Consider the following 25,063-nt stretch of genomic DNA (forward strand, 5'->3'; position numbering starts at 1 on the left):
AGGGGTCGAATCAGAGCTACAGCTGCCTGCCTAATCCACCGCCCCCAGCAACGCCAAATCCCAGCCGCGTCTGTGACTACACCACAGCTTAAGGCAACGCGAGATCCCTAACCCACTGAGAGAGGCCAGGGCTTGAACCCACAACCTCATGGTTCCTTGTCGGATTTGTTTCCGAAGCACCACCACGGGAACTCCAAGAATATTTTAAAAGGTCATGGAGGAGTTCCCGCTGTGGTGCAATGGAATTGGCAGCATCTCTGCAGTGCCAGGACTCCAATCCCCAGCCTGGCACCACAGCAGATTAAAAGATCCAGCATTGCCACCGCTGCAGAGTGGGTCACAGCTGTGGCTTGCATCCGATCCTTGGCCCAGGAACTCCATATGCCCAAGGGTGGCCAAAAAAGAAAAACAAACAAAAGATAAATGATATGGGAGTTTTGTGGCACAGCAGGTTAAGGATCTGGGGTGGTCACTGCTGTATTGTGTGTTCAATCCCTGGCCCATGAACTTCCACATGTCTTGGGCGCAGCCAAAATACACAAATAAATGATAAACCCCTGTCATCACTTCTTTTCAATATTATATTTTGGAAGTACTAGTTAGTGCAACATGTCAAGAAAAGGAAATAAAAGATGCGCAGATTGAAAAGGAAGAAATAAAACTGTTTTAGCTGGCAGATGACATAATCACCTATGTAGCAAAATCCAAAAGAATTAGCCAAGGGGGGCAGGGAGGGAAGAAAAAGAAACTCTTGGAACTAACAAATTATATAGCAAGGTTGCAGGATACACGGTTAATATACGAAAGTCGATCGCTTCCCCACATACTAGCAATGAACCACTGGAATTTGAAATTTAAAATACAATACTAGGGAGCTCCTGTTGTGGCTCAGCAGTTATGAACCCAACTAGTATCCATGAGGGTGTGGGTTCAACCCCTGGCCTCAATGTGTTGAGGATGCAATGTTGCTGTGGGCCACAGACTCCGCTCAAATCCTGCATTGCTATGGCTGTGGCCAAGGCCTGCAGCTGCAGCTTCCATTCGACCCCTAGCCTGGGAACTTGCATGTGCTGCAGGCATGGCCCTCAAAAGCAAATACATATTTTCACATTAGCATTATGAATAATACTTGGGGATAAACCTAACAAAATATGTACAAGGCCTATACGAGAAAAGCTACAAGACCGTCGTGAAAGAAATCAAAGCCCTCAGTCAGTGGAGAGAGAGTCCACGTTCACGGAGGGAAGACTCAGCCCTGTCGCACTGTCAGTGTCTCCCAGCTGGGTCAGCAGCTGCAGGGCGAGCCCAGTCGCAACCCCAGCCAGTTATTTTGGGGATAGCGACAAACTGATTCTTTTCTGGAGCAGCAGAATACCCAACAAAATACTCAAAGTGAAGAATAAACGTGGAGGATGGACACGACGGCAAGGCTTGCTGTAGAGCAGGAGCCATCCAGACAGTGCGTGTTGGCAAGATATTAGACAAAGTAGATGAATGGGGCAGAACGGAGAACTCAGAAATGGACCCACATGTAGACAGTCAACTGATCTCTGACAGAGGAGCAAAGACAGTCTTCAACAAACTGTGCTGGAACCACCTGGCATCCACGGGCACCACCGCCCCCCACCAGAGCAGCCCAAACCCAGAACAGGACGCCGCCCACGCCAGGCGGGTCTGCAGCACCAGCGGCTCATCCTTCCCTGGGGATGCGGGCGGCCACTTAGGAGTCAGCTTGGCGGTTTCTTACAAAACCAAACATACGTGTGGACTTATTTATGATGGCCATTCCGACTGGTGTGAGGTGGTACCTCACAGTAGTTTTGATTTGCATTTCTCTAATAATCATTGATGTGGAGCACTTTTTCATGTGTTTCTTGACCATCTGTATATCTTCTTTGGAAAAAGGTCTATTCAGGTCTTTTGCCCACTTTTCTATTGGGTTGTTGGCTTTTTTGCTGTTGAGTTGTAGAAGTTGTTTGTATATTTTAGAGAAGAGGCCCTTGTCAGTTGCATCATTTGATACTATTTTCTCCTGTTCTGTAAGTTGTCTTTTTGTTTTCTTTTTGGTTTCCTTTGCTGTGCAAAAGCTTGTCAGTTTGATAAGGTCCCACCAGTTTATTTTTGCTTTTATTTCTGTTGCTTTGGGAGACCGACCTGAGAAAACATTCGTAAGGTTGATGTCAGAGAATGTTTTGCCTCTGTTCTCTTTGAGGAGTTTGCTGGTGTCTTGTCTTATATTTAAGTCTTTAAGCCATTTTGAGTTTATTTTTGTGCATAGTGTGAGGGTGTATTCTACAAATAACAAATGCTGGAGGGGGTGTGGAGAAAAGGGAACCCTCCTGCACTGCTGGTGGGAATGTAAGCTGGTACAACCACTATGGAGAACAGTATGGTGGTGCCTTAGAAAAGTATACATAGAACTACCATATGACCCAGCAGTCCCACCCTTGGGCATGTATCCAGCCAAAACTTTCCTTGAAAAAGACACATGCACCCGCATGTTCACTGCAGCACTATTCACAGTAGCCAAGACATGGAAACAACCCAAATGTCCATGGACAGACGATTGGACTAGGAAGCTGTGGTGTATATATACACAATGGAATACTACTCGGCCATAAAAAAGAATAACATAATGCCATCTGCAGCAACATGGATGGAACTAGAGACTCTCATACTGAGTGAAATAAGTCAGAAAGAGAAAGACAGGGAGTTCCCGTCGTGGTGCAGTGGTTAACGAATCCGACTAGGAACCATGAGGTTGCAGGTTCGATCCCTGGCCTTGCTCAGTGGGTTAACGATCCGGCGTTGCCGTGAGCTGTGGTGTAGGTTGCAGACTCGGCTCGGATCCCGAATTGCTGTGGCTCTGGCGTAGGCCGGTGGCTACAGCTCTGATTCAACCCCTAGCCTGGGAACCTCCATATGCCACGGGAGCGGCCCAAGAAATAGCAAAAAGACAAAAAAAAAAAGAAAGAGAAAGACAAATACCATATGATATCACTTATACCTGGAATCTAATATACAGCACAAAAGAAACTTTCCACAGAGAAGAAAAGCATGGACTTGGAGAATAGACTTGTGGTTGCCAAGGGAGAGGGGGAGGGAGTGGGATGGTCTGGGAGTCTGGGGTTAATAGATGCAAACTATAGCCTTTGGAGTGGATAGGCAATGAGATCCTGCTGTGTAGCACTGGGAACTATGTCTAATCACTTGTGATGAATCTGTACATGTATGTGTAACTGGGTCACCACGCTGTACAGCAGAAAATTGACAGAATACTGTAAACCAGTTATAATGGAAAATAAAAATCATTATTAAAAAAAAAAAAACATACTCCCGCCGTGTGCTCGGCGCTCGTGCTCCCTGGTATTTGCCCCGAGAGCTGCCAATGCAGGGCCACCGGAGACGCTGCCCAGGGAGGCTGAGAGCAGCTTCATTCCCAGGTGTCAAAACTGGGAACCAGCCCCGACATCCCCCCACAGATGAATGGCACACAGACGGCACTCAGACGACGACGGGGCGGCATTCAGCCCCCGAAAGAAAGGCGCTCTCCGGCCGCAAAAAGGCGTGGAGGAGCCTCGGCCGCACCCGACGGAGAGGGCAAAGGCGGCCGCGGCAGGGGTCCACCTCGAGGACACGCCGGCCGGCCGGCCAAGGTGCAGCTCAGGGCGGCAGAGGGTTCAGTGGTTGCCAGAGCGGGGAGGGGGGCAGGGAAGGCCCTCGGGCGGAGCACGGAGGACTCAGGGCTGTGAGGACCCCGCAGGTGACACCATGACGCTGGACATGTGTCATTGTCAGTTTGTCCAAACCTGCAGAATGTCCAGCACCAAGAGCGAACCTTGATGTAAACCAGGGGTGACGATGACCTGTCCATGCAGGGTCATCAGCTGTGACAAAGGTACCACCTGGTGTGGTCACTGGGGGAGGCCGCGCGCGTCGGGGCGGGGGCTGGAGGGGAACTCTCTGTACCCCGCTCTCAATTTTGCTGTGAGCCGAAAACTGCTCTAAAAAAGAAAGTCTTCTTTTAAAAAATCCATGACGGGAGTTCCCGTCGTGGCGCAGTGGTTAACGAATCCGACTAGGAACCATGAGGTTGCGGGTTCGGTCCCTGCCCTTGCTCAGTGGGTTAACAATCCGGTGTTGCTGTGAGCTGTGGTGTAGGTTGCAGACGCGGCTCAGATCCTGCGTTGCTGTGGCTCTGGCGTAGGCCGGTGGCTACAGCTCCGATTCAACCCCTACCCTGGGAACCTCCATATGCCGCGGGAGCGGTCCAAGAACAACAACAAAAAGACAAAAAGACAAAAGACAAAAAAAAAAAAAAAAAAAAAAAAAAATCCATGACGAAAACAAAGGAAAATTAAGATTATCTGACAACACTTGGGGGGAAAAAATGGGTGAGAGAAAAAACCTTTACAGAAATAAAAGCTGCTTTAGGAATTTCAAAAACCAAGAACAGCCACTGTTAAAATCCAGCCAGGAACACAGAAGACAGGTCGGGGACATGCCCTCAAGACGAAGTGGAAAAGGCCAGAGCCCAAGGTGGTCCGTGAGGGGGCAGCGGATGCGGAGGAAGACAAGCAACGAGGGGACGCGCCCAAGGGAAAGCGGACCAACACAAAGTTCCCGCGGAAGCGCAGGCCGGGATCTCCCGCCCCGAAGGACGTAAAGACCCTGGGTGGCCTCGGGCAGCCCCGGGCTCCCACCGTCCCACGGGCAGGGGCCGCCGAGGGAAAGCAGCTGGAGCAAAGGCAAGGGCCGATCTCAGAGCCCGGGGCACCCAGGAGCCCACCAAGACGGTGAGAGCCCTGGGGCAGCGATGGGAAGGGCTCTAACCCTTCCTGGCTCAAGACGCGCCCTAAACCTCGGGGAGAAGGGACACGGCACACCCCCCTCTGAGCCCCCGCGGAGGACGGAGGACGTGGCCCAGACCCACCGCAGGGGCTCCACCAAGAGCCCCCCACCAGCCAGTACCCGTCCCCAAGCCGGCTCCCATCCTGCTGTTGCTCGGGCGACACCTCTCCCCACACACCTGCTTCGGGGCTTCTGGAACCTTCGCCCGCAGAGCCTGAGTGTCTCCATCTGCAAAATGGAGCCGTCACAGCTCAGCCTCCTGGGGCTCCTGTAAGGACTAAGGACACGTGGGAACCAGCTCTTGAGCCACCCCACCCCCCACCTCCACCCCGGGGCCACGGGCAAACCCTTCCTGTGAGCGCTGAGGGGTGCTTCTCCAGGACCGCAGCGCAGGCCTCCTGCGGGAGGAAGCACGAACTTTCACTCCCCCAGTGAGGGGGACTCAGCACCGCTTTCCACTCTGCCACCACCTGGGGCCATCTCCTGGTCCCGGCCCCGTGGGGACCAGCCACTGCCTCCCCACCAGTCTCCCTTCAACCGGCTCATTCTCCTCAGAGAGGCTGAGTCCTTTTAAAACACAAACCTGACGTGTCACTCCCCCGCTGAAGCTCCCAAAAGATCCCCGGTGCTCCGCCCCCACCCATGAGCTCCAGCCACCCCTTAGGGTCCTGTTTGGGACCTCTGCAAGGCTCCCCACCCTTCCCCAGAGGAGTAAGGGTCCAGAGACTCTCAGCTGCCCAGCCACCCCAACCAGCATCCTTGCATGTGGGCTGCTGTGTCTGGGTCCCACCAGACGCCAGAAGGAGAAGCTGCATTTCCTGGTCACGCACCGGCCCTGGAGCAGCGCCAGCACAAGGGGAGAGCTCAGAACCCACAAGTGGTGGACCGACCGACCGACCCACTGACCGGCTGAGAGGGAGGCAGGGGGGCCCAGACCCCTGGGGGAACTTCCAGGCCAAAGGAGGATGTCTGGCCCCGGAGGGATCAGGGCAGGCTTCATGGAGGAGGCAGGCCCTGGCCCTCCAGATGTTGGGAGGTTCCGGAGCATGGGCGCAAGTTGGCCGACAGGAAGCCGCAGGCATCCCGGGAGTCCCCCCTCCCCGCCATGCGCTGTGCTCTCGCACCTGGTGCGCCAGCTGACTATCCATCTTCACCCCTGCAGGCTTTGTGGCCCCAGGCCACCTACTTAACTTCTCTGTGCTCCAGCCAGAGCCTGAATTTGGTTTTGACAATAATTGCGCTCTCTACGTCTTCAAGCTTTTCTCCCCATCTTCTGCCCCTTGACAGCCCTCCTCCAGGCATCCCATGGCACCTCTGGGCCCCTCCTCCAGCTCCACCTGCATACACCTGGCAGCCCCTGCAGGGAGGGTCCCTAGGTCACCAAAGCCAGCACTGGGGGCTCCTCCCTCCGCCACCCTGCCTTCGGCTCTGGCCTTGGCCCAGAAAAGCACCTCCTCCCCCAGCCCCTGCTCCCCAGCACCTCTTGCAGAGGCTTCTGCACCTGCCTGGCTCCCTATCTCTAAGTCAGTCGGAGCCGTGTAAATGCTGGCCCGCCCCTTGGGCCCGCAAAGCCCTTCCTTCAGGCTCCCCAGTACAGTCCAGACCCCCCCCCCCGCGACCCACCACCTCCCAGGTAAGAGCATCACCCACCTTCCAGGCCCCAAGAAGCTTCGGGTGCCCATCCTCAAACCGGAGAGGCCCACAGCAGATTCCCAGGCCCTGCCTGCACAGACGTCCCTACCGCTGTTTTGTAAGCTCCTGGGTGGATTTTCTTCTGCCACAGTTGCCCCTCTGGCAGAAAGTCCTCCCTCCACCCTCCCTGTGCTCTCTGCTGGCTCCACAGGGGCAGACGGAGCGGGGAGAAGCCTGGTCGCAGGGGTCGGACTGGACTCTGGGCTTGAGGTGGGGACAGGTTTGAGCCACAGCGGGTCCCTGAGTCTCTGCAGCAGTTAGAGGAAGCTCTCCCAGGAGCCCTGGGCTTTTCCTGGACACCGCACCACAAAGGCAGGAGCTCCGGGGTGGGAGGGCCACCTGTGCTCGGGGAGGCTCGCCACAGCTTGGGACCCCTGCAGGCCTGCCTGGCAAGATGAGGACGTGCCACAGAACTGGCGCTGGGACGCTGCGGGCTGCTCAGCACCCAGGGGCACCCTCCCTCCCGCGGCCCCAACCCCGCTAAAGCCCCCTGCGTCCGTCTGCGGCTCTGTGGGGGCCTCTCCACAGCCCTCCAGACCCCCACCCCCTTCTGGCTCCCCTGTCCTGCTGCCCAGCCAGCTGGGCCCAGGCAGACTCAGAGCGAAGGGCGGGCCCCAGGCCCCTGTGCCAGGCGTGCGCCTCCAGGCCGACTGAGCACCGCACCAACTTGTCTCCCGGGATTTTTCCACACAAAACACGTCTCCCAGGAAAGCAACCGGTCTGATGAGCTCTGGGCGTGCGGGCGTTCCCAGCCCGCCCTCCCTCTGCCCCTCAGTCCTGCCCCACACCGAGGCCGCCAGCAGCGCTGAGCCCAGGATGCAGCCGAGGACTCCTCGGCCGGCAGCAGTGGCCTCGGGGCTGAGCCCCGGGGCCGGCAGTGTCCCGACCACCAGCAGGGTAGGTCTCCCGCCTGCACCCCTCCCCAGCCCGGCAGCTCCACCCCAGACTCCCCCGATCTTCCCGGGGACCCTCCTCTCCCCTCAGCCTGCCACAGACTTCCCCCCCCCCAGCACTGCCCTCACCCCTAGAGCTGTCTCCCGAGCCCAGCCCCACCTCACCCCTAGGCCACTGCCCCCCCCCGCCCCGCCCATTCCCACCTGGGACCACATCCCTGCCTTCAGGGGCCCGGAGCCCAGGAGAAGGGCCTCCCATAGGAGAGTGGGCCTGTTAGGGGGAAGTCACCACGGGCCACCCAGGAGGTACCTGAGGCCACTCAGCCCCCACCCCTCCAGCCCTCCTGGGCTCAGCCCTCAACCCCACTCCAGCTACCAGGGGCAGGTCCTAGAACCCACGGGTCCAGGAGGCCTTAGGGCGTGCCGGTCCAGCTGCCGGGGCGCTCCAGGGAGAGCTTCTGGGGCAAGCCGACTAGGCCAGCACCTCCTGTTCCTCCCTGGCTCCTGCCCCCACTCCTTGCTCAGCTCTCATGCTGCTAGACCCTGCTCGCCCGGACTCCCGGCTCTTCCCTGCACACGCCAGGTCCTGCGTCCTAGCGGGCAGGAGAGCCCCTCTGAGTCACCCCCCTGGGGCGGCTCCGCCTGCCCCTAACCCTGACTCACGTGTTGGGAACGGCCCTCCCACCCCCAGGCTGGGGGTGGGAGCCTGGGAGGGCCGCCAGAGAGGCCTTGGGAGGGCTCTGCAGAGGTGGAGGCCTGGGGCTGGCTTCTGGGGTCTAGAGGATGGGGGTCTGGAGGGTCATGGGTCTGCGGTGGGCCCGTCATCCTCCTGCTTCTGGGGTCTCTCATCCTCCTGCTTCTGGGGTCTCTCGGGCACCAAGAGCCAGGACAAGAGCCCCACAGAGCCCCTCCGCTCTAAAGGTCTACCCCAAGCCCTTCTTCCTCGGCTCTGTTCCTTAGCACTTGACCCTGCCTAGGCCTCATGCCAGCCTCACAGTGGGGCCGCCTGGTCCCTGGAGTTCCTTAGAGCCCCCAGCTCCCAGGGAGGGGGAGCCCCGCCCTCAGCCTCCGGACCCTGCCACAGGCTCCCCAGTGGCCTCCCTTGGCCCCTCCCTGACCCTCAAGACAATGGGCCCAAAGAACCTACTGTGGCCTTTACAGGCTGGGAACAAAGAAGGGCCCCAGACCCCTTCTGTCCCGTCTGGGAACAGGGGGGAACGTGCAGGGCCTGTTCTTCCGCCCAAACTCCACCTTAAGCGGCCCTGGCCCCTCCCTCCCACCTGGCCAGGTGTCCCCGCCCCTCGCTGAGCTCAGCCCAGCCCTGGGCGAGGCCAGCGGGGAGGGGACTTCAGGGACAGGGCGCACGGGACGGAGACGGCTGGAGGCGGCTACGGGGCCCAGGCCAGGCGGACCCAGCCCCGCAAGCCGGCCGCCATGCAGGACAGTAACTTCCTGCTGTCGGCCCTGCAGCCCGAGGCCGGCGTGTGCTCCCTGGCGCTGCCCTCGGACCTGCAGCTGGACCGCCGGGGCGCGGAAGGGCCGGAGGCTGAGCGGTGGCGGGCGGCCCGTGTCCAGGAGCAGGTCCGCGCCCGCCTCCTGCAGCTGGGCCAACAGCCTCGGCACAACGGGGCCGCCGAGCCCGAGGGGGTGGCCGAGGCGGCCAGAGGTAGGCGGACGGCAGCAGGGTGGGCGCTGGGCGGCGGTGGGCAGAGGGGGCCCCGGTGGGTGTGGTGGTGCCAGGGCCAGAGGCCGCGCCGGGGCCCGCTCCGGGCTCCGCTCCCTGACTCACCGAGGCCTCTGCCCGCACTGAGTCACCCGCCCCGCCCCACCAGGCGTGGGAGAAGCCATGGGTGAGGCCTCCACCTCCCGGCAGGGTCCCTGGGGTCCTCCCTGCCAGCCTGGGCAGGCCCCACCTGCCCCCTGGGTCCTGAGCCCCCCGTACCCCGCTGCCGGGGACCCGGGAGGAGCGGCACATGGCAGGCCAGCCAGGCCCATCTCTGTCGGCAAACCCGGAACACAGGCTCACACGCGGTCTCAGAGACACAAACACACCGAGACAGATGCCCAGACTCTAGCATCCCGTGCACACCCCACGGAAACGGGCAGGGCCTGCGACTCCTGGACAAGAACGAGCCTGTCTGGGCCGGGGTCTCCCTGTGGACCTGCAGGGGAGGGCCCAGCAACAGTGACCGTGACAGCAGGGGGTGTGGGAAGGCCCTCAGGGCCAGGCAGACCCTGGTCCCATTGGTGTGGGCGTCAGTGTGCACATGGGCAGGTACGAGGGTGCGGGCGGGCACCGGTCTTAAAGGATCCCATAGGGGCAAGGAGCTCAGGGCGCTTCCAGAAACGCCATGTCCTAGGCTTCAGCAGCAGGGATCAAGGTTAGGCAGTAAGATGAACCTCCCAGGATGTCAGGGACCAAGGCCATGTTCACGGCGACTCACAAGGGGTTCAGACGGCCCTTCCCAGTCGCCGGTCAGGGCAGAAGAGGACCAGTACAGGGGCCTGGATGCCTGGGTCCTCCCTCCCTGGGCCTCTGGCTTGCTGGTGGCCACGTTGGGTGCCCAGGGTCATGGGGTAGAGGAAGGAGCAGGGAGGGGTTAATTACCACCCTGGCTACCCTGCCAATTAGGGGAAAGAGGATTATAATTTGGGGGTGGGGGTAAGGTCCTCAGGCTGGGGGCGTGCCCCCCAGGCTGAGTCTCACTAGCGTCAAAGGGTTAATAGCCCCTGCCCAGAAGCCTCATTAACCAGGGCAGGTCTGGGGTGGGGGAGTCCCCCAGACCAACCGGGGCGGAGGTGGGGGAGGGGCCAAGGCCCCCTTCCCTTCACCCCCACCCTGATTCCCTCCAGCCAAGTCACTCTACCCTGGCCTTTGGGGGCTGGAATGCGTCCCCCTCCAGGTGCGGCCCCACAGGGACTCTGCAGAGGCTGACCCCCGCCAGGAACACCCTCCCTATCCAAAGACCTCACCCCTGCATCACCAGGTGATGCCACCCAGCCTGCCACCACCGCTCTGCCCTGGTTTGACCTTTACCCGGCTCTTCTGGAGGTGCCCTCCAGCTCTTTCTGTGCACCTGACCACCCTGGTCCCCCCCTTGTGTCGGTCTCATATTCATTTCTCCAGCTGTCCTTCACTGTCGCGACCCCCTCCCAGACCCCTTCCCACAGATCCGACTGTAATCCACCTCTCATCCTTCCGGGGGCCCAGCCTGCCCTCCCCCATCTCTCCCCCCTCTGCCCTCCCCCACCCACCCGTCTGTCCACTCACCATGCAGTCGGGCTGGCGCCAGTGCCCTCGGCCTATATGTGGCCAGGGGCAGGCTTGGCTCAGCCAGGTGGGTCAGGGGACCGCACCTCAGGGCACCGGTCCAGGGACACTGTCCTCAGCGAGTGCAGCATCACTCTGTGTGGCCACAGGGCAGGACAGGCTCACAGGAGGTCAGTGTGGCTTCCTGGGGGAGGGGGCCAGGCGCTGTACCCTGGCTGGGATTGGGCAGCTGGCAGAAGAGTCCCTGGCACAGTCCCCAGGCCGCCGGGAAGTCAGCAGGGTGAGCGCCTCTGTCCCCCGCTGGGAGGGGCACAGCTGGAAGGGCAGGGGGCTGTGGGGAGGGCGATGAGGCAATGGGGTCCACTGGCCTCCCCGCCGAGTCTCAGGGCCAGAGGGGAGGCAGGAGGCCAGCGCTTTGCCATCGGCCCAGCCAGGCACCGCTATCCCTGTCCGCAGGTGGGTCCCGGGCTCAGTACCACACCTTGCAGGCTGGCTTCAGCTCACGTTCCCAGGGCCTGAGTGGGGACACCACCTCAGTAAGTGACACCCTCTCCAGCCCAGAGGGTCTTGTGAGGGGGGTTCTGGGGGAGGCTTGGGGCTCGGGTCAGAAGAGGAGACGGGCACCAGGTGAACCCAAGCGCGCCCTCAGCTGCCCTCCTTACTGCCCCACAGACCTTCCGGCCCATCGCCAAGCCCACCTACAGCCCTGCCTCCTGGTCCTCACGCTCAGCTGTGGATCTGAGCTCCAGCCGGAGGCTGAGCTCAGCCCACAATGGGGGCAGTGCCTTTGGCGCTGCAGGGTACGGAGGTGTCCAGCCCGCTGCCCCCATGCCCACCCGGCCCGTGTCCTTCCACGAGCGCGGTGGGGTGGGCAGCCGGATGGATTACGACACCCTGTCCCTGCGCTCGCTGAGGCTGGGGGCCGGCGGCCCAGACGACCGCTGCAGCGTGCTGTCTGAGCAGCTGGAGCCGGCCGCCGCCTCCGCCTACCGGGCCTTTGCCTATGAGCGCCAGGCCAGCTCGAGTTCTGGCCGAGCGGGCCTGGACTGGCCAGAGGCTGCTGAGGGGCCGCCCAGCCGGACCATCCGTGCCCCGGCCATGCGGACACTGCAGAGGTTCCAGAGTAGCCACCGCAGCCGTGGGGGAGCTGGGGGAGCACCAGGGGGTGTCCTGGAGCCCATGAACCGGGCACCATCGGTGCGCAGCCTCAGCCTCAGCCTGGCTGACTCGGGCCACCTGCCGGACCTGCGTGGGCTGGACAGCTATGGTGGCCGCCGCACCCTGCAGAGGCTTAGCAGCGGGTAAGCCGGGCTTGGCTCAGGGAGGGGGCTTCTGCCCCGACCCTGGCGCGTTCCTGGGGTCAGCCTGCCCCATCTCCTGTCTCTGCAGCTTTGACGACATGGACTTGCCCTCAGCAGTCAAATACCTCATGGCCTCAGATCCCAACCTGCAGGTGCTGGGAGCAGCCTACATCCAGCACAAGTGCTACAGCGACGCAGCAGCCAAGAAGCAGGTGACCACCCCTGCTGACTCCCTCACTGGCCCCCACTTCTCCCACTGTTCTCTGGTCCCTGACCATCCCTCCCTCATCCCCAAGTTGACTGCGCAGACCCCATCCTGCCCAGAGCTTACTCAGCAGCAGAGAGGCAGGGGGGGTGACCCGCACACGTCTGCACCCACCTGTATCTGCCTGCACACGTCTACACACACCTATACCGTGTGTGCACCTGAGCTAACACCTGCATGCCTGTGCCCACAGGCCCGCAGCCTTCAGGCTGTGCCTCGGCTGGTGAAGCTCTTCAACCATGCCAACCAGGAGGTGCAGCGCCATGCCACAGGCGCCATGCGCAACCTTGTCTACGACAATGCAGACAATAAGCTGGCCCTGGTGGAAGAGAATGGCATCTTCGAGCTGCTGCGGACCCTGCGTGAGCAGGACGACGAGCTGCGCAAGAACGTCACAGGTGGTCCTGGTCCCCGGCAGCCGCCCCTTCCTCTTGCCGCCCTTCCCTTGGTCCTGGGCCTCGGTCCTCAGCCTCCAGTGCTTCCTGTGGCATATGTCTACCTGGAGCCAGCCTCCAGCCACAGGCCCCACGTCCCCAAGCCTTGTCCTCCGCTTTGTTGCAGCCCCGTGACCCTACGGTCACACTCAGGCTCTCCCCAGCGAGGCTCTTGTGTGAGGCTCAAAGCCAGGTGGGGCCCTGGGACAGGTTAAGAGCCTCCTCCCCACCACCCCTGGACGGCCCAGAAGGGGCTGGTGGGCTGTCCTGACCATGGCCTCGGCCCACCTGCCACAGGGATTTTGTGGAACTTGTCCTCCAGTGACCACCTGAAGGACCGCCTGGCCCGAGACACCCTGGAGCAGCTCACAGACTTGGTACTGAGCCCACTCTCGGGGGCTGGAGGGCCACCCCTCATCCAGCAGAATGCCTCCGAGGCCGAGATCTTCTACAATGCCACAGGCTTCCTCAGGTGAGGGGGCAGGGGAGGCCCAGGGAGCATCACGTGGAGCTGAGGTCTGAATGGCAAGGCAGAGGCAGCCAGCCGGCCTGGGGAAGGGGAGAGAGTCAGGCAGAGGTGCTGACTGCCAGGTGTGGTCGCCAGTCAGATGTCAACAGATTCTGGAGGCTGCAGGCTCAGGCATCGCAGTATTGGGGACTTGATCTGACAGTGCTAACATCCCTGCCCCTGCCCCCACCCCCGACTTGAGGAGCGGATGGGGGATGGGTACGCGGCGGAGCCAGGGCTGGTCCCCAGTAGGGACAAGGAGCAGGAAGTGCCAAGGGGTGGACCCAGCCCTGGGGGAGGAGGGGGTCAGCGCTTAGCTTCTCAGCCCTTGGGTTTGGGTTCCTGTGGGGTGGGCTCCGTGGGAACCTCTGATCTGCCTCCATCCACAGGAACCTCAGCTCAGCGTCCCAGGCCACTCGCCAGAAGATGCGCGAGTGCCACGGGCTAGTGGACGCCCTGGTCACCTACATCCACCATGCCCTGGACGTGGGCAAGTGTGAGGACAAGGTGAGGGTCGGCCAGTGCCCGGGTGGGGGGCGGGGGGCAAGGGGGTCCCACCTGCTCTGACCGCGGTCCACCCTCCGCAGAGCGTGGAGAACGCGGTGTGCGTGCTCAGGAACCTGTCCTACCGCCTGTACGATGAGATGCCGCCATCGGCCCTGCAGCGGCTGGAAGGCAGGGGCCGCCGGGACACGGCGGGGGCGCCGCCGGGCGAGGTGGTGGGCTGCTTCACGCCACAGAGCCGGCGGCTCCGAGAGGTGGGCGCGGACCTGGGCGGGTGGGGGCAGGGGGCCCGGCCGAGCCTGGCTGACCCTCTGCGCCCTCCTGCCCAGCTGCCCCTCGCGGCCGACGCGCTCACCTTTGCCGAGGTGTCTAAAGACCCCAAGGGGCTCGAGTGGCTGTGGAGCCCGCAGGTCGTGGGGCTGTACAACCGGCTGCTGCAGCGCTGTGAGCTCAACCGGCACACTACGGAGGCGGCCGCCGGGGCGCTGCAGAACATCACCGCGGGCGACCGCAGGGTGAGGCCGCGGGGCCCCGCTGGCGTTCTGGCTGCGCGCTGGGGACGCGAGGCGTACACCGGGGTCGGGACGGGAGCCCGGCTCTCTCGGCCTTCGCCGGCCGACGGGGGAGCCAGAACTTCGGAGCAGGGGGGGGAGGAAGGCAGGTGCGCAGGCGCGGCCCGGGGTGCGCGCCCCGCCTCCCGCGGAGCCCGCGCGGCCGCCGAGCGGCCCCGGGAGGGAGAGGTCCGCGGCCCAAGCAGGGCGGGCCTCAGGGGCCTGGGCGGATTTAGGTTCTGCGCTGGATTGAAGGGCGGTGCCGGCGGGCGGTCGGGGCCAGGAGGGGCGCCAGCACCTGAGTCGCCAGCCTCTCTCCGCCTGCAGTGGGCGGGCGTGTTGAGCCGGCTGGCTCTGGAGCAGGAGCGCATCCTGAACCCGCTGCTGGACCGAGTTCGGACCGCCGACCACCACCAGCTGCGCTCCCTGACCGGCCTCATCCGAAACCTGTCCCGGAACGCCAGGAACAAGGATGAGATGTGTGAGTCCGCCCGGCCCAGAGCCTGGGCTCTGCCTGTCCACGGGCTGCTCCCCTCCGGCGGGCTTTGGGCCGCTGCAGCCCCTGGACAGACAGGCATGCCAGCTCCCTGGGGGAGCAGGGGACGGAGGGGACTGACCTCCCCCCCCTTCTGGCAGCCACCAAAGTGGTGAGTCACCTGATCGAGAAGCTGCCCGGCAGCGTGGGTGAGAAGTCCCCCCCGGCCGACGTCCTGGTGAACATCATAGCCGTCCTCAACAACCTGGTGGTGGCCAGTCCTGTGGCCGCCCGAGACCTGCTCTACTTCGACGGGCTCCGCAAGCTGGTCTTCATCAAGAAGAAGCAGGACAGGTAAAGGCCCAGGCCCTCAGCCCGCCCCCGCTCTGGCAGCGCGGGTCACCCTGCTGACCCCTGCCTCCTGCCCGCAGCCCCGACAGTGAGAAGTCCTCCCGGGCGGCTTCTAGCCTCTTGGCCAACCTGTGGCAGTACAGCAAGCTCCACCGGGACTTCCGGGCGGTATGTTCTGGGACCCAGGGCAGGCCAGGCCAGGCGTGTGGGCCGTGGACACAGGACGGCAGGGAGGGACACGGAAACCTGTGTGGCGCTGGAGACCCGGGGAGACCCGGAGCCCACTTCCAGCACCCCGGGGAGGGCGGGGTACAGGGCAGCTGGTGCCCTGACTCTGGGTCCCCTCTCCACTGCAGAAGGGCTACCGCAAGGAGGACTTCCTGGGCCCGTAGGCGAGGCCGTCCCTGGAGAAGGGGAATGCGATGTGACCCAGCCTCCAAGGGAGGGCTCGCTCAGGGCTGCTCGCCAGCCAGCCTGGAGGAGAAGGTTGACGACGGCCCAGGGGCCTCTCGCTGGAGCCCCATCCACGTGCAGCTTGAAGGCCTGGGCCATGGGGAGGGGACAAGGGCTTGTGGCTGGGGACTTGGCTTTTGCAGGGCAGGGAGTGGGGCAGGGCTTGAGGATGCTCTGATGCGTGGGATGGTGGCCAGGTCACACTGGCAGAGGTGGGGCTGGCTGTGGCCCAGCAGTGCCTTGGGACAGCCAGCACTGGGAATAAAGGTGGCCGTGAACACAGCAGCCACAGCTCCACCCGCTTCCATTGGTCAGATGTGGGGGTCGGATCCAAGGACTCGGCAGTGGTCCCAAGCATAGTCATGCCTGCCCCTGAGGGCACTCCCCATTAGGCCCAGACGCAGGCCTCTCCAGGTCAGGGGACCCAGTCCAGGGAGGAGAGAGTGTCCAGCAGCAGGAGAGCTGGCCGAGAGAGAGCTTCAAGCCAAGTGTGGCCCAGACACAACAGAGGGATGACCACTCCTGGGGCAGCTGTGACCACTACTGGCTGGTGCTGCCCTGCTGTGCTGCTTGTGTGGGAGGTGCCCGCAGCACCTCTCTGCCCCACCTTCCTGGGCCTGGGGTGCCCTGACAGGTATACTCATGCTGTCTGTTTGAGGCTTGGGATCCAGGAGGTTCTGGAACCCCTCTCCTGCTCACCGAGCCAGGCGACTTGATTGGAAAGCTCCCAGTGATATTTTTACACCAAAAGACTCCTACCTGAAGTCTCTAAGGGGGCTGCCCCCCCCCCAGGTATGCCTGGATCAGAGGGGGACTGGGGACAGTCACACCCCCAAGCAGGGAGACCCAAGGAGGCCACTGCAAGGGACGTGCTTGAGCTGGATCAGGACGGAGGACAGGGAGGGGTGGGTTTAAGCGGACGGTCAGATTTAGCAACTAGTGGCCATGGGGTGAGAAAAGGCGAGGTCCAGGGCCCTGGAGGGACTGAGATGGAAGTGGGGGCGTTCTGCCCAGGACCCGGCCTGCCCCCTTAGACTCGGGCGGGATTCAGAAGGACTTTATTTCTGGCACAGGGAGGGTTTCCAGGGCCACTCCCTTTCCCCAAGGTCCCAGGCCACAGGTACCCAGGGACTGTGGTCCTGCTGAGTGGGGGGAAAAACCCAGCCCTGCCCCCAGCTGTCCCCAGCGATCCTGCTGCTCCATTGGGCAGAGGCTACACGTCATCTTCTGACACCAGGCAATAGAAATCCGTGCGGGCACTGTAGTTTCGGGAGCCCAGGTCCGAGACATCCACTTCACTGCCACGGCCTTCTCCGAGCGAGACCCCACTTGCATGTGATGGAACTGCTGGCTCCCCAAAGACGGGCCCTCGCACACCTGCAGAGGGGGCACCACCAGGCCTGAGGCTGGGCTGCCCAGAGCCTGCCCTCTGCCAGGGTCACTCCCCGCTGCCCCTCCTGCATGGTGGCATTTGAGGCCCAGGAGGTTCCTAGGCAGGCCCTGGGCCTGACCACCTCCATGGGAAGAGTGAAGGGAGATGCTAGGGGTTAAGCCCATCCATGGGCTTCAGGGAGCAGTCCCCGCCACCTGGGCCCCTTCTGTGGCTCTTCCACCTATGCAGCCTCCCTCCAACCCAGTCTGAGGTTTTCAGGGCCAGGGGTGGGGCCAGTGGGCATACCCAGGTCCCCCTCAGGGTCAGGATCCAGCTCCGGGTCCAGGGTCCGACCCTCAGGGCCTCGGCCCCCCACGATCAGCATAGGGTCCTTGTCATCCTGCAGCCGGGTCTGGGGGTCTCCCTCCATGGCTCTGTACTGCACCTTCCGTGGCAGCGCCAGCTGTAGCTCTTTCCAAAAATCGGAGGAAGGTGTCTGGAGACCAGAATGTGGAAGTTAGCAACACATGGGGTGTGGGGGGTGCCAACACACAAAGCCCCAGCCTCCTTGGCCTCAAAGAGCACACTCTGCAGCGAGCGTTCACCTGGCTCCAGGGACCTCCAAGGAGGCCCTCTCTTCTGGGCACCTGGCCGTGGAACCCCCACCCCCGGGGTCTCCTCCACGAGCCCCCCGGCCCCCCCTCCGCACCACGGAACCCGGCCTCCAGAGCAGCAGGGTCACCAGGTGGCGGTGCTGACGCAGCAGGCGGAGCGCGGGATGAGCGGGATCGCGTCGCTGGCCCTCGAAGGTGATGAAGATGGGTCTGCGCGTGAGCTCCAGCAGCCGGCACAGGCCCTCCCTGCGAGGGTGGCACCGTCAGCGGGGGCGCGGCTGGGTTCCACCCAGCCCCGCACGGAACCCACCGGAAGCTGTGGCTGCACCAGGCCCGGCCCAGGAAGGCGTCCGACAGCACCACGACGAGGCGCCGGCAGCGGCTCAGGTTCACCAGGAGGTCGGCGGACGGCTCTGCGGGAACGCGGGCGTCGGCGGGGGCGGGGCCCAGCCTGAGACGGGGGCGGGGCGGGGCGGAGCCTGGGCCGGAAGCGGGGCGAGACGGGGCGGGGCCCGAGGGGAAACGGGCGGGGCGCCGCGGTACCTGCGCGCGGCAAGAGGTCGCGGTCGTCCAGAAAGAGTTTGTAGCCCCGACGCCGCTCCAGCTGCGGCTTCAGGATGAAGTTCACGAACTTCCGGTCCTCCGGGCTGTCGCTGTAGGAGACGTAGGCGTCGTAGAGCTTTCCGTCTGTGGACGGCGGCGGGTCAGCGCGGCGGCTTTCCAGGCCAGGACCCGCCACCCTCGGCGTCCCGCAACCCTCTCCCCTGTGCCACAGGGGCCAGGCCACCCCCGAGACGCAGACCCAGCAGATTCCAGCCCCAGGCCCTGCCTGGACCCCTCCTCAGCACAGGATTCTGAGTGGAGCCCTGGGATCAGCATATGGTTCCTTTTCTGCCCGCCCAGGGCCCTCCTGGGCTGCACGGAGACACCCCTTTCCTGGACTGGGTGCCCGCCAGGGAAGAATGCCTCCTCACCCCACCTCCAGAAAAGCCCCCACAGCTGAGCCTAGAGAGGCCGGGTGGCTGAGCGTCCCTCCCGGTCCATCCGGGCCCGCGCACCATTCATCTCCACCTCCCCATACTTGTCCTGGTACCACAGCAGTACATTGAGCCGACACTTCACATACAGCAGCGCTGCCAGGAGCAGGGCCAGCAGGACCATGACTGAGGCCAGCACTGTGGCCACATGTCCAGCCAGACCTGGGGACAGAGCTGCAGTCAGCCACCCCAGCACCCTCCAAGCCTAAAGGCTCCCCAAGCCTCCCTCCTACCCTTGACCCCAGTGGACCCTCTCACCAGCTCTCCGGAGAATGAAGGAGGAGGAGCTGACATTCTGGATGGAGCAGGTGAAGGTCCCAAAGTCCTCAGTACTGGTCAGGTTGACCCCCAGGACACTGGACACAAGCACCTCTGACCAGTTGGCCTTGACCCTGGAGAGACCAGGCCACACCCCTTCACCTGGGGCCCCAGAGCCCCACTTGTCTGGGACTTGCCCAAAAAGGCTGCAGATTGGGGCTTCCTGGGCAGACCTTGGGCTATGAGCTAAGGGAAAAGGGGGCATGGATCTGTTTGGGGACAGTCGCCTTAATCCTGGGTCTGAGTCCTGGGGGTTCTCAGAGCCCAGGCTTGACCTGAGGTTAATTCATAATTCAGGCTGTAGGACTCTGCTGGCACTTATGCCCTGGGCAAACTACAAAGTGTCTACAGGGGCTGTCTCCACCTGCAGTCACTGCCTCTTAGCTGCATCCAGGGTGGCACTCCGCCCATGTCATGTCTGGACGGTCACTCCCTAGCCCATGTCCAGGTGGCTCTATACCAGGCTGCTGGTCAGAGAAGCCACTGGCCATGGGTATATCCAGTGTGGACACCCTCATCTCTTACCAGGAGTCTTCATGGAGGTCATGGTGGCTTCCATTCCCCAGCGGCAGCCCGTCTTTCAGCCACTGGACTGAGGGCAGGGGGCAGTGGGGCCCAGAGACCACCGAGGCTGTGCAGTTCAGAGTGACCGCACTGCCCAGGGCAGGCCCCAGGACCTGGTTTCCAGATGGGGAGAGGAAGTCAAGGGCCCTGTCGCAGACTCCTACAGAAAGAGGACCCAGTGGTTAGCCGTGCCCACGCTGCCAGCCTCCTGCTGTCCACAGATGCTCTGGGGGCCAGAAAAAGCCAAGATGATCAGCGGCGTGTGCTGCCTGGAAGCCATGCCATGTCTGTCCACGGGTCCCATGAGGGACGGGGCCTGGCACTTGGCACATCGTCCCCCAGCAGAGGCTGGTTCTTACACGTTCTGCCCGCCCCATCATCAGAGAGGATGCTAGCCTGGACAGCAGTGGCCAAAGTCAAAGCTGAGCCGACCTGTTCCATCCTAGCCCAGCAGGGCCCACCTAGCTGCCTGTCCACCCAGGACGTCAGCCCCCACACTTCCTGTGTGCCCACTGCAGAGATGCCTAGGCGCCGGCCCCTCTCCTGGGGGAGCTAGAGCGGATGTGGACACCGGTGGGTTGGGGGACTCAGGTTGGGTGTGCCAGCACCTTCTACGTGGCATGGAGACTTGGGGTTTCGGGACCCTCACCTGGCCATAGGCAAAGGCTTCTCACCTCCTGAGATCTTGACTTTCTCACCTTCATCTCCCCTTTAAGAGTGCTCAGTTCTGGGGGGCGGTCAGAGAAGACCACCCTCATCGTGGCAGCGTGGTCTCCTAGCAGCCCAGCAGCCTCCGCCAGAGCCCGCCCCTGGTCTCCTGGGCTTTACGGCCCCCACAAGCCTGGTCTAGGGGCCTTGGGCAGGGAAGCCTTCAGGGCCCATCCTAGCCTTGGGCTCAGGCCCTCAGGCCTCGAGAGAGAGGCAGCAGGGTAGCATGGAGCAGGGTGAGGGGCAAGAGCGGGGGGGGGAGCCCGTGCCCGTCCCTCTCTGACCGTCTACCTGCCATGTTCTGGCGGGGCCTCCTCGAGGCAGGCTGGACACTGGTGCCACCCACAGCTCCACGGGCTCCTCCTTGGCTGAGCAGACTGATCCCCCAAGGGCTGGGCAGGACTCACTCTGTCCCTGTGACTGGTCAGTCAGGGCTCCAAGTCAGGTCAGAGGCTGCTGCCATCCCCAGGAGCAAGTTAAACAAGAACAGGATGAGTTAACGTGTAACTTTGGCCACCAAAGCTCTGCCTCTGCACTGGCTGCCTCGTGGAAGTGGCAGCGCCCCAGGCACCAGCACAGCCCCAGGCACCTCACACAAGGGCACCACCTCGCACCGGCCATGCCCAGGGAGGGGCCCACAGGCTGAACTTCATCTGCCCTGGAGCCACTGTGACAGCTCAGGGTGGGACAGTGCCCCTGGCACCCCTCTCATGTGCCTGGGCTTGTTTTGGACTCAGGCCCAGTGCACATATGCATACAAACACAGCACTGGAGGCTGACCTTGAGACGGGAGGAGCATCAGAGCCAGGCCTGGTCTCAGGGGAGCCCTCCTGGATCCTGGGCTGGTACCCCCACTCCTTGTCATCTTCAAACCCAGAGACTTTCATCCACGTTATCTGTCTAGTTCTCCACAGGAAGCCCCCACCCGCCCGGAGGTGACCCTTCTCTCCTATGGGGGTCTGGGGTGCTCCCAGCCAGACTGGCAGCAGCCACACCCACCTCTAGACACCAAAAGTTCTACAGTGACCTGGGCCAAAGGAGGGCCTGTGAAGCCCCAGGGCCAGAGCCATCGAGGACACCAGCCTCCTTGCAGCCGGACCTGGGGCACATCCCCCCCGCACCAGGTCCCCCCACTAGTCCAGTGGGTTTTTACTGGGCATCTACTCCACTCCCTCCCGCCCTGCTAAGGGGACACACCGGGGCCCTGCCTCCTTCAGGCTGTCCTTCCACCCACGGGGCCCCTAAGGCTGTGCAGGGATGAGTCTCAACCTGCCCCCAATTCCTTCTGCATGAGTGACCCACTGTGGACCTGGAAGCCCCTGGCGTGGCTGGAACTTCCTCAGAAATTGGTGGAGCATCAGGCTCATTCCCATGGGACCAATGCAGAGGGTCCTTCCAGAAGCCCTTAGGATGGAGGGCATGCCTGGGAAGGTCCTCGAAGCGGGAGAACCAGCCCCCTGGGGGCCGTGGAAGACCAGGAAGCTCATCCCCCTCACCCAGAAGGAGGTGCCCCCAGCCCAGCAGGTCCCAGGGCAACTCGTGCAGCAGCCCCTTCGCCCCCCGAGCTCAGAAGACTGCCATCCCCTGGACCCTCCTGGAAGTTAAGGCCAAGCCGCATGGCCAGGTGACAGGGGTGTCCCTGCACACCCTCCCCTGCAATCTCCTTTGCACACCTGTCACCCTCACACGCACACAGCCCCCTGCCATTTCCCCTGCAACCCTCCCTCTGTCCAGTTGGCATGTTGTACACCCACCCCTGCACACCCCACCCCTGCCTGCACTAAGCTCTCAGTCCCTGTGCACACTCCCCACACTTCCTGCTCCGGTGGTCCACACACCTGGCACGCACAGCACACACCTGCAAAAGCTCCCACAGGACACATGGCTGTGAGCACCTGTACACACCCCGCACCAGGCACACTGCCCCTCACCCCCTGCTTGGCCACCGTCACCCCTTGCTCTCTCCCAGGCACACGTGCGCGCGCGCACACACACACACACACACACACACACACACACACGTGCCGCATGTTTTGCGGGCCTCCCCTCAGCCAGGCCTGATTTTGAGGACAGGCCTCAGGCTGGGAAAAGCAACGGAGGACGAGGACACAGGCTCACGCGGAGCAACAAGGCCACCGTGGGAGGGAGGGCACAAAGTCACCTGGTTCCAGCTCTTTCCTCCTGAGGAGGGGATGTCGGCCACTGAGGTCATTGACGTGGGCTTGGGAGCAAAGTCTTTGCTCAGCTGGGCCCCCCGCCTGGTCCGAAGCGCCACGGCTGCCCCGGACGCATTGCCAAGCACGGTGAGGACCTGACTTTTGTTTGTGTGTTTAATCAGAACTTTCCCCGTAGCTTCCTGGCTTTGCAGTCACATCCTCTCCTAAGCCTAAACCCCACCCAGGCACCCACCCTCCTCCGCGGCGGGCAGTTGGTGGTTCTCCCCCCCAGCCCCGCCTGCCCCACTCTTCCTGTAACTCTGAGTCAAGCAGCTCCTTCCTCTGGGGCCCGCCCCAGTCCAGCCCAGGCACCGTCCTTCCCTTCCCATGGCCTGGAAGGTGGGGGGAGGGTGCCCAAGGCCTGGGGTCCATGGTGCTAATTGGGGGTCCTGGCAAGCAGACCCCCAGTCAGGGCCGTCCTGCACACTCACAAGGAGCTGGGTAGTCTGGCCTGCTTCCTGGATGCCCCCTACAGTCCCAACCCCCAGGAGAGTGGGGAGTCTCCATGCAGCGATGCCCCCGTCCCAGTGGGCAGCCCCGATGTAGCTCTGACTCTGACCTGCAGGGGTGACAGGGTTCCTGTGGGAATGCTCACAGCACCGGGGCCTTGAGCAGGGCTCTTTGCCTCCCTCCCCGTCCACCTCCCAGGTGTAGCCCCCAAACAGTGAGCAGGTACCAGGGGCTGGGGGATCATGTGGACCTTAGTTTCAGGCGGGGATGGGAGAGCTGTGCCCCCTTTTCTAGCTAAAGAAGCAGACAGACGCCCTCAACAGCAGGTCCCCATTCGGAGCTGGGGGGGGGCGGGGCGGGGGCATCACAGACCCACAGACTGTCCTGGGACTCAGGGCTCTGGTCAGAAATCAGGCAGGGGTCCCCGTCATCCCCTGTCCCTGCTCTCACCCGCACGGGGGCAGAGCCTTCCAGTGGAGCATCCTCGGTGCAGCATCAGCTTTCCCACAGCCTCGACCTGACCCTGTGCCAAGCCCCCCTGCTCAGACCTCCCTGAGGCCTTCAAGACCTTGGGTGATGGTGCATCTTGGGCTCAGGACCCCATAGCACAGGAGGAAGTGCACCTCTCCGCCAAGGAGCCTCAGCTTCCTGGATGTAGGTGGGACCTAGTAGCAGCCCTCAAGCCAGGGCCCCCAGGGGGCCCTGGGGCTGAGTAGGCAGCATAAGCACCTGAGGCACAGGCTAATGGCCTCCAGCAGTCAGTGACCTCCCAGGAGCAGCCAGGCAGGAGGCAAAGGGCTAGGCTCTCCCTGGGCTCCCCAGCTAACCGGGCTGCCTCTCAAAGCTTCGGCAGGTCTGTCCGTGGCTCTGCGGGCCCATCCGTCCCCTATCTGACAGCCAGAGCTGGGTGCCCCGCTCCTTTGGCTGACGTCCACCCCTGCCCTCTTCGGTCCCCAGGCTCACTCCCCAAAGACAGCAAAACCCCACTCGCCTCAGGCGCTCTCGAGAACAGCCCTTAGGAGCCCAAGCCCGCCCCCTGCACTGCCCACCACCCTCGGCCGCGCGCCGCGTGGTTCCTAGAAAGCCACGGCTCCTCCTGCCCTCAGGCCTCACACCGGTGCCCCGGTTCCCGCGGCGCGGGACGGGCTGCAGTCCCCACGCCGCAGGCCGGCGCCCGCTCCCTGTTCCCCCGCCCTGCTGTCTGGCTCGCTGCTCAGCACCCCCAGCCCCTCGTCTGGGAGGCGCAGCCCCGGACGGTCCCCTGAAGGAAAGAGCGGGCACCGCAGTCTGTGGCTCAGCAAGCCCGGAGGCTCCTTCGTACTGTCCCGGGCCCACACGGCGGCGGCTCCCCGCCACACATCCCACACCCGTGCCCCGCCTTCCCGGAGGGGTGGACCGGCCTTAGTAGTCGCCACCCTGCAGGTGCGGTGAGCAGGCGGGGCGGGGGCGGGGAGCGCAGCGCTGCGGAAGGCGGGGGCGCGCGCGGACGGCGGGGGCGCGCGCGGGCGGCGGAGCTCCGCCTGGAGACCGGTGCGCAGCGGTACCAGCTGGTTTTTCTGCCCTCTCCCGGCGCCCCGGGAAGCCTCAGGCCTGGGATCCGACTTTGGGGCGGCGATGGGGGTCCTCGCGCGCCTCGGCGCCCCTCTTCTCCCTCCTGGGCAGCAGCCACGAGGAGGCCTCTGGCCACGTCCGGCGGAGCGGGAAGAGCAACCCACGCCCGGACAAGGGCCACGGGGCTGGGACGCAGGCGGCTGGCCGGGCTCCCGGGCACTACTCTCGGAACCGCAGCCACCACGGCCCAGAGGCCCCTCGGGGCAAGGGACACCTCGGCCCCCCCAAACTCCAGGCCTGGTCCTGGCTCCCAAGAGCAGTCGATCTCCACTCACCTCCGCGGGTAGGGGCCGCGATTGCCACTCACCTGCTGCCGAGACCTGAGGCTCGCGCGGCCGCGAGGGCGGAGCGGCTCACCTGGGCCAGGTGCGCAGCGGCGACAGCGGCAGCAGCAGGTGCAGCCCCGCCCAGCAGCCAATGCCGAGGGCGGACCTAAGCGTCCCGCTTTGCGCCCAAGGCGGGTGCTCAAGACTGTCCTGCGCTCAGCCCCCTGGAACCTCGGCTGCCGCGCCTGGGGGGCAGAAGCCGAACCGGCCTAACCAGCCTAGAGAGTCTCGGCGCCCGGGGGACTCCTCGGAAATTCCACCATCCTCAGGGGCCCCTTGTGTGCCTCTGCCCCTCCTC

General features: G+C 63.3%; 2 protein-coding genes across 3 annotated transcripts; one reads left to right on the forward strand and one right to left on the reverse strand.

Annotated features, from left to right (window-relative positions):
* On the forward strand, positions 7,310-15,834 carry PKP3 (plakophilin 3). 2 transcript variants are annotated; one of them, XM_013987650.2, is made up of 14 exons: positions 7,310-7,440; positions 8,907-9,102; positions 11,164-11,243; positions 11,380-12,008; positions 12,097-12,220; positions 12,467-12,671; positions 13,005-13,179; positions 13,605-13,722; positions 13,803-13,973; positions 14,049-14,234; positions 14,598-14,751; positions 14,907-15,099; positions 15,177-15,264; positions 15,453-15,834. In XM_013987650.2, exons 1-14 carry the CDS (start codon positions 7,360-7,362, stop codon positions 15,486-15,488), a joined length of 2,436 nt encoding a protein of 811 aa, XP_013843104.1. In that variant the 5' UTR covers positions 7,310-7,359; the 3' UTR covers positions 15,489-15,834. The 2 variants fall into 2 exon arrangements, with proteins under 2 accessions (XP_013843104.1, XP_003354462.1); XM_003354414.4 differs by lacking the exon at positions 7,310-7,440 and having other exon boundaries at positions 8,758-9,102.
* SIGIRR (single Ig and TIR domain containing) lies at positions 16,763-19,614 on the reverse strand (the record flags this gene model as incomplete). Its single annotated transcript, NM_001315689.1, is given in 8 exon segments — positions 16,763-16,926; positions 17,228-17,417; positions 17,631-17,781; positions 17,846-17,948; positions 18,079-18,222; positions 18,594-18,734; positions 18,831-18,964; positions 19,416-19,614. Coding segments are annotated over 8 exon segments (1,226 nt in total), but the record flags the coding sequence as incomplete, so codon positions are not given.

This window comes from Sus scrofa, chromosome 2 (genome assembly GCF_000003025.6).
Source record: "Sus scrofa isolate TJ Tabasco breed Duroc chromosome 2, Sscrofa11.1, whole genome shotgun sequence".
In the NCBI taxonomy this organism is placed as follows: domain Eukaryota; kingdom Metazoa; phylum Chordata; class Mammalia; order Artiodactyla; family Suidae; genus Sus; species Sus scrofa.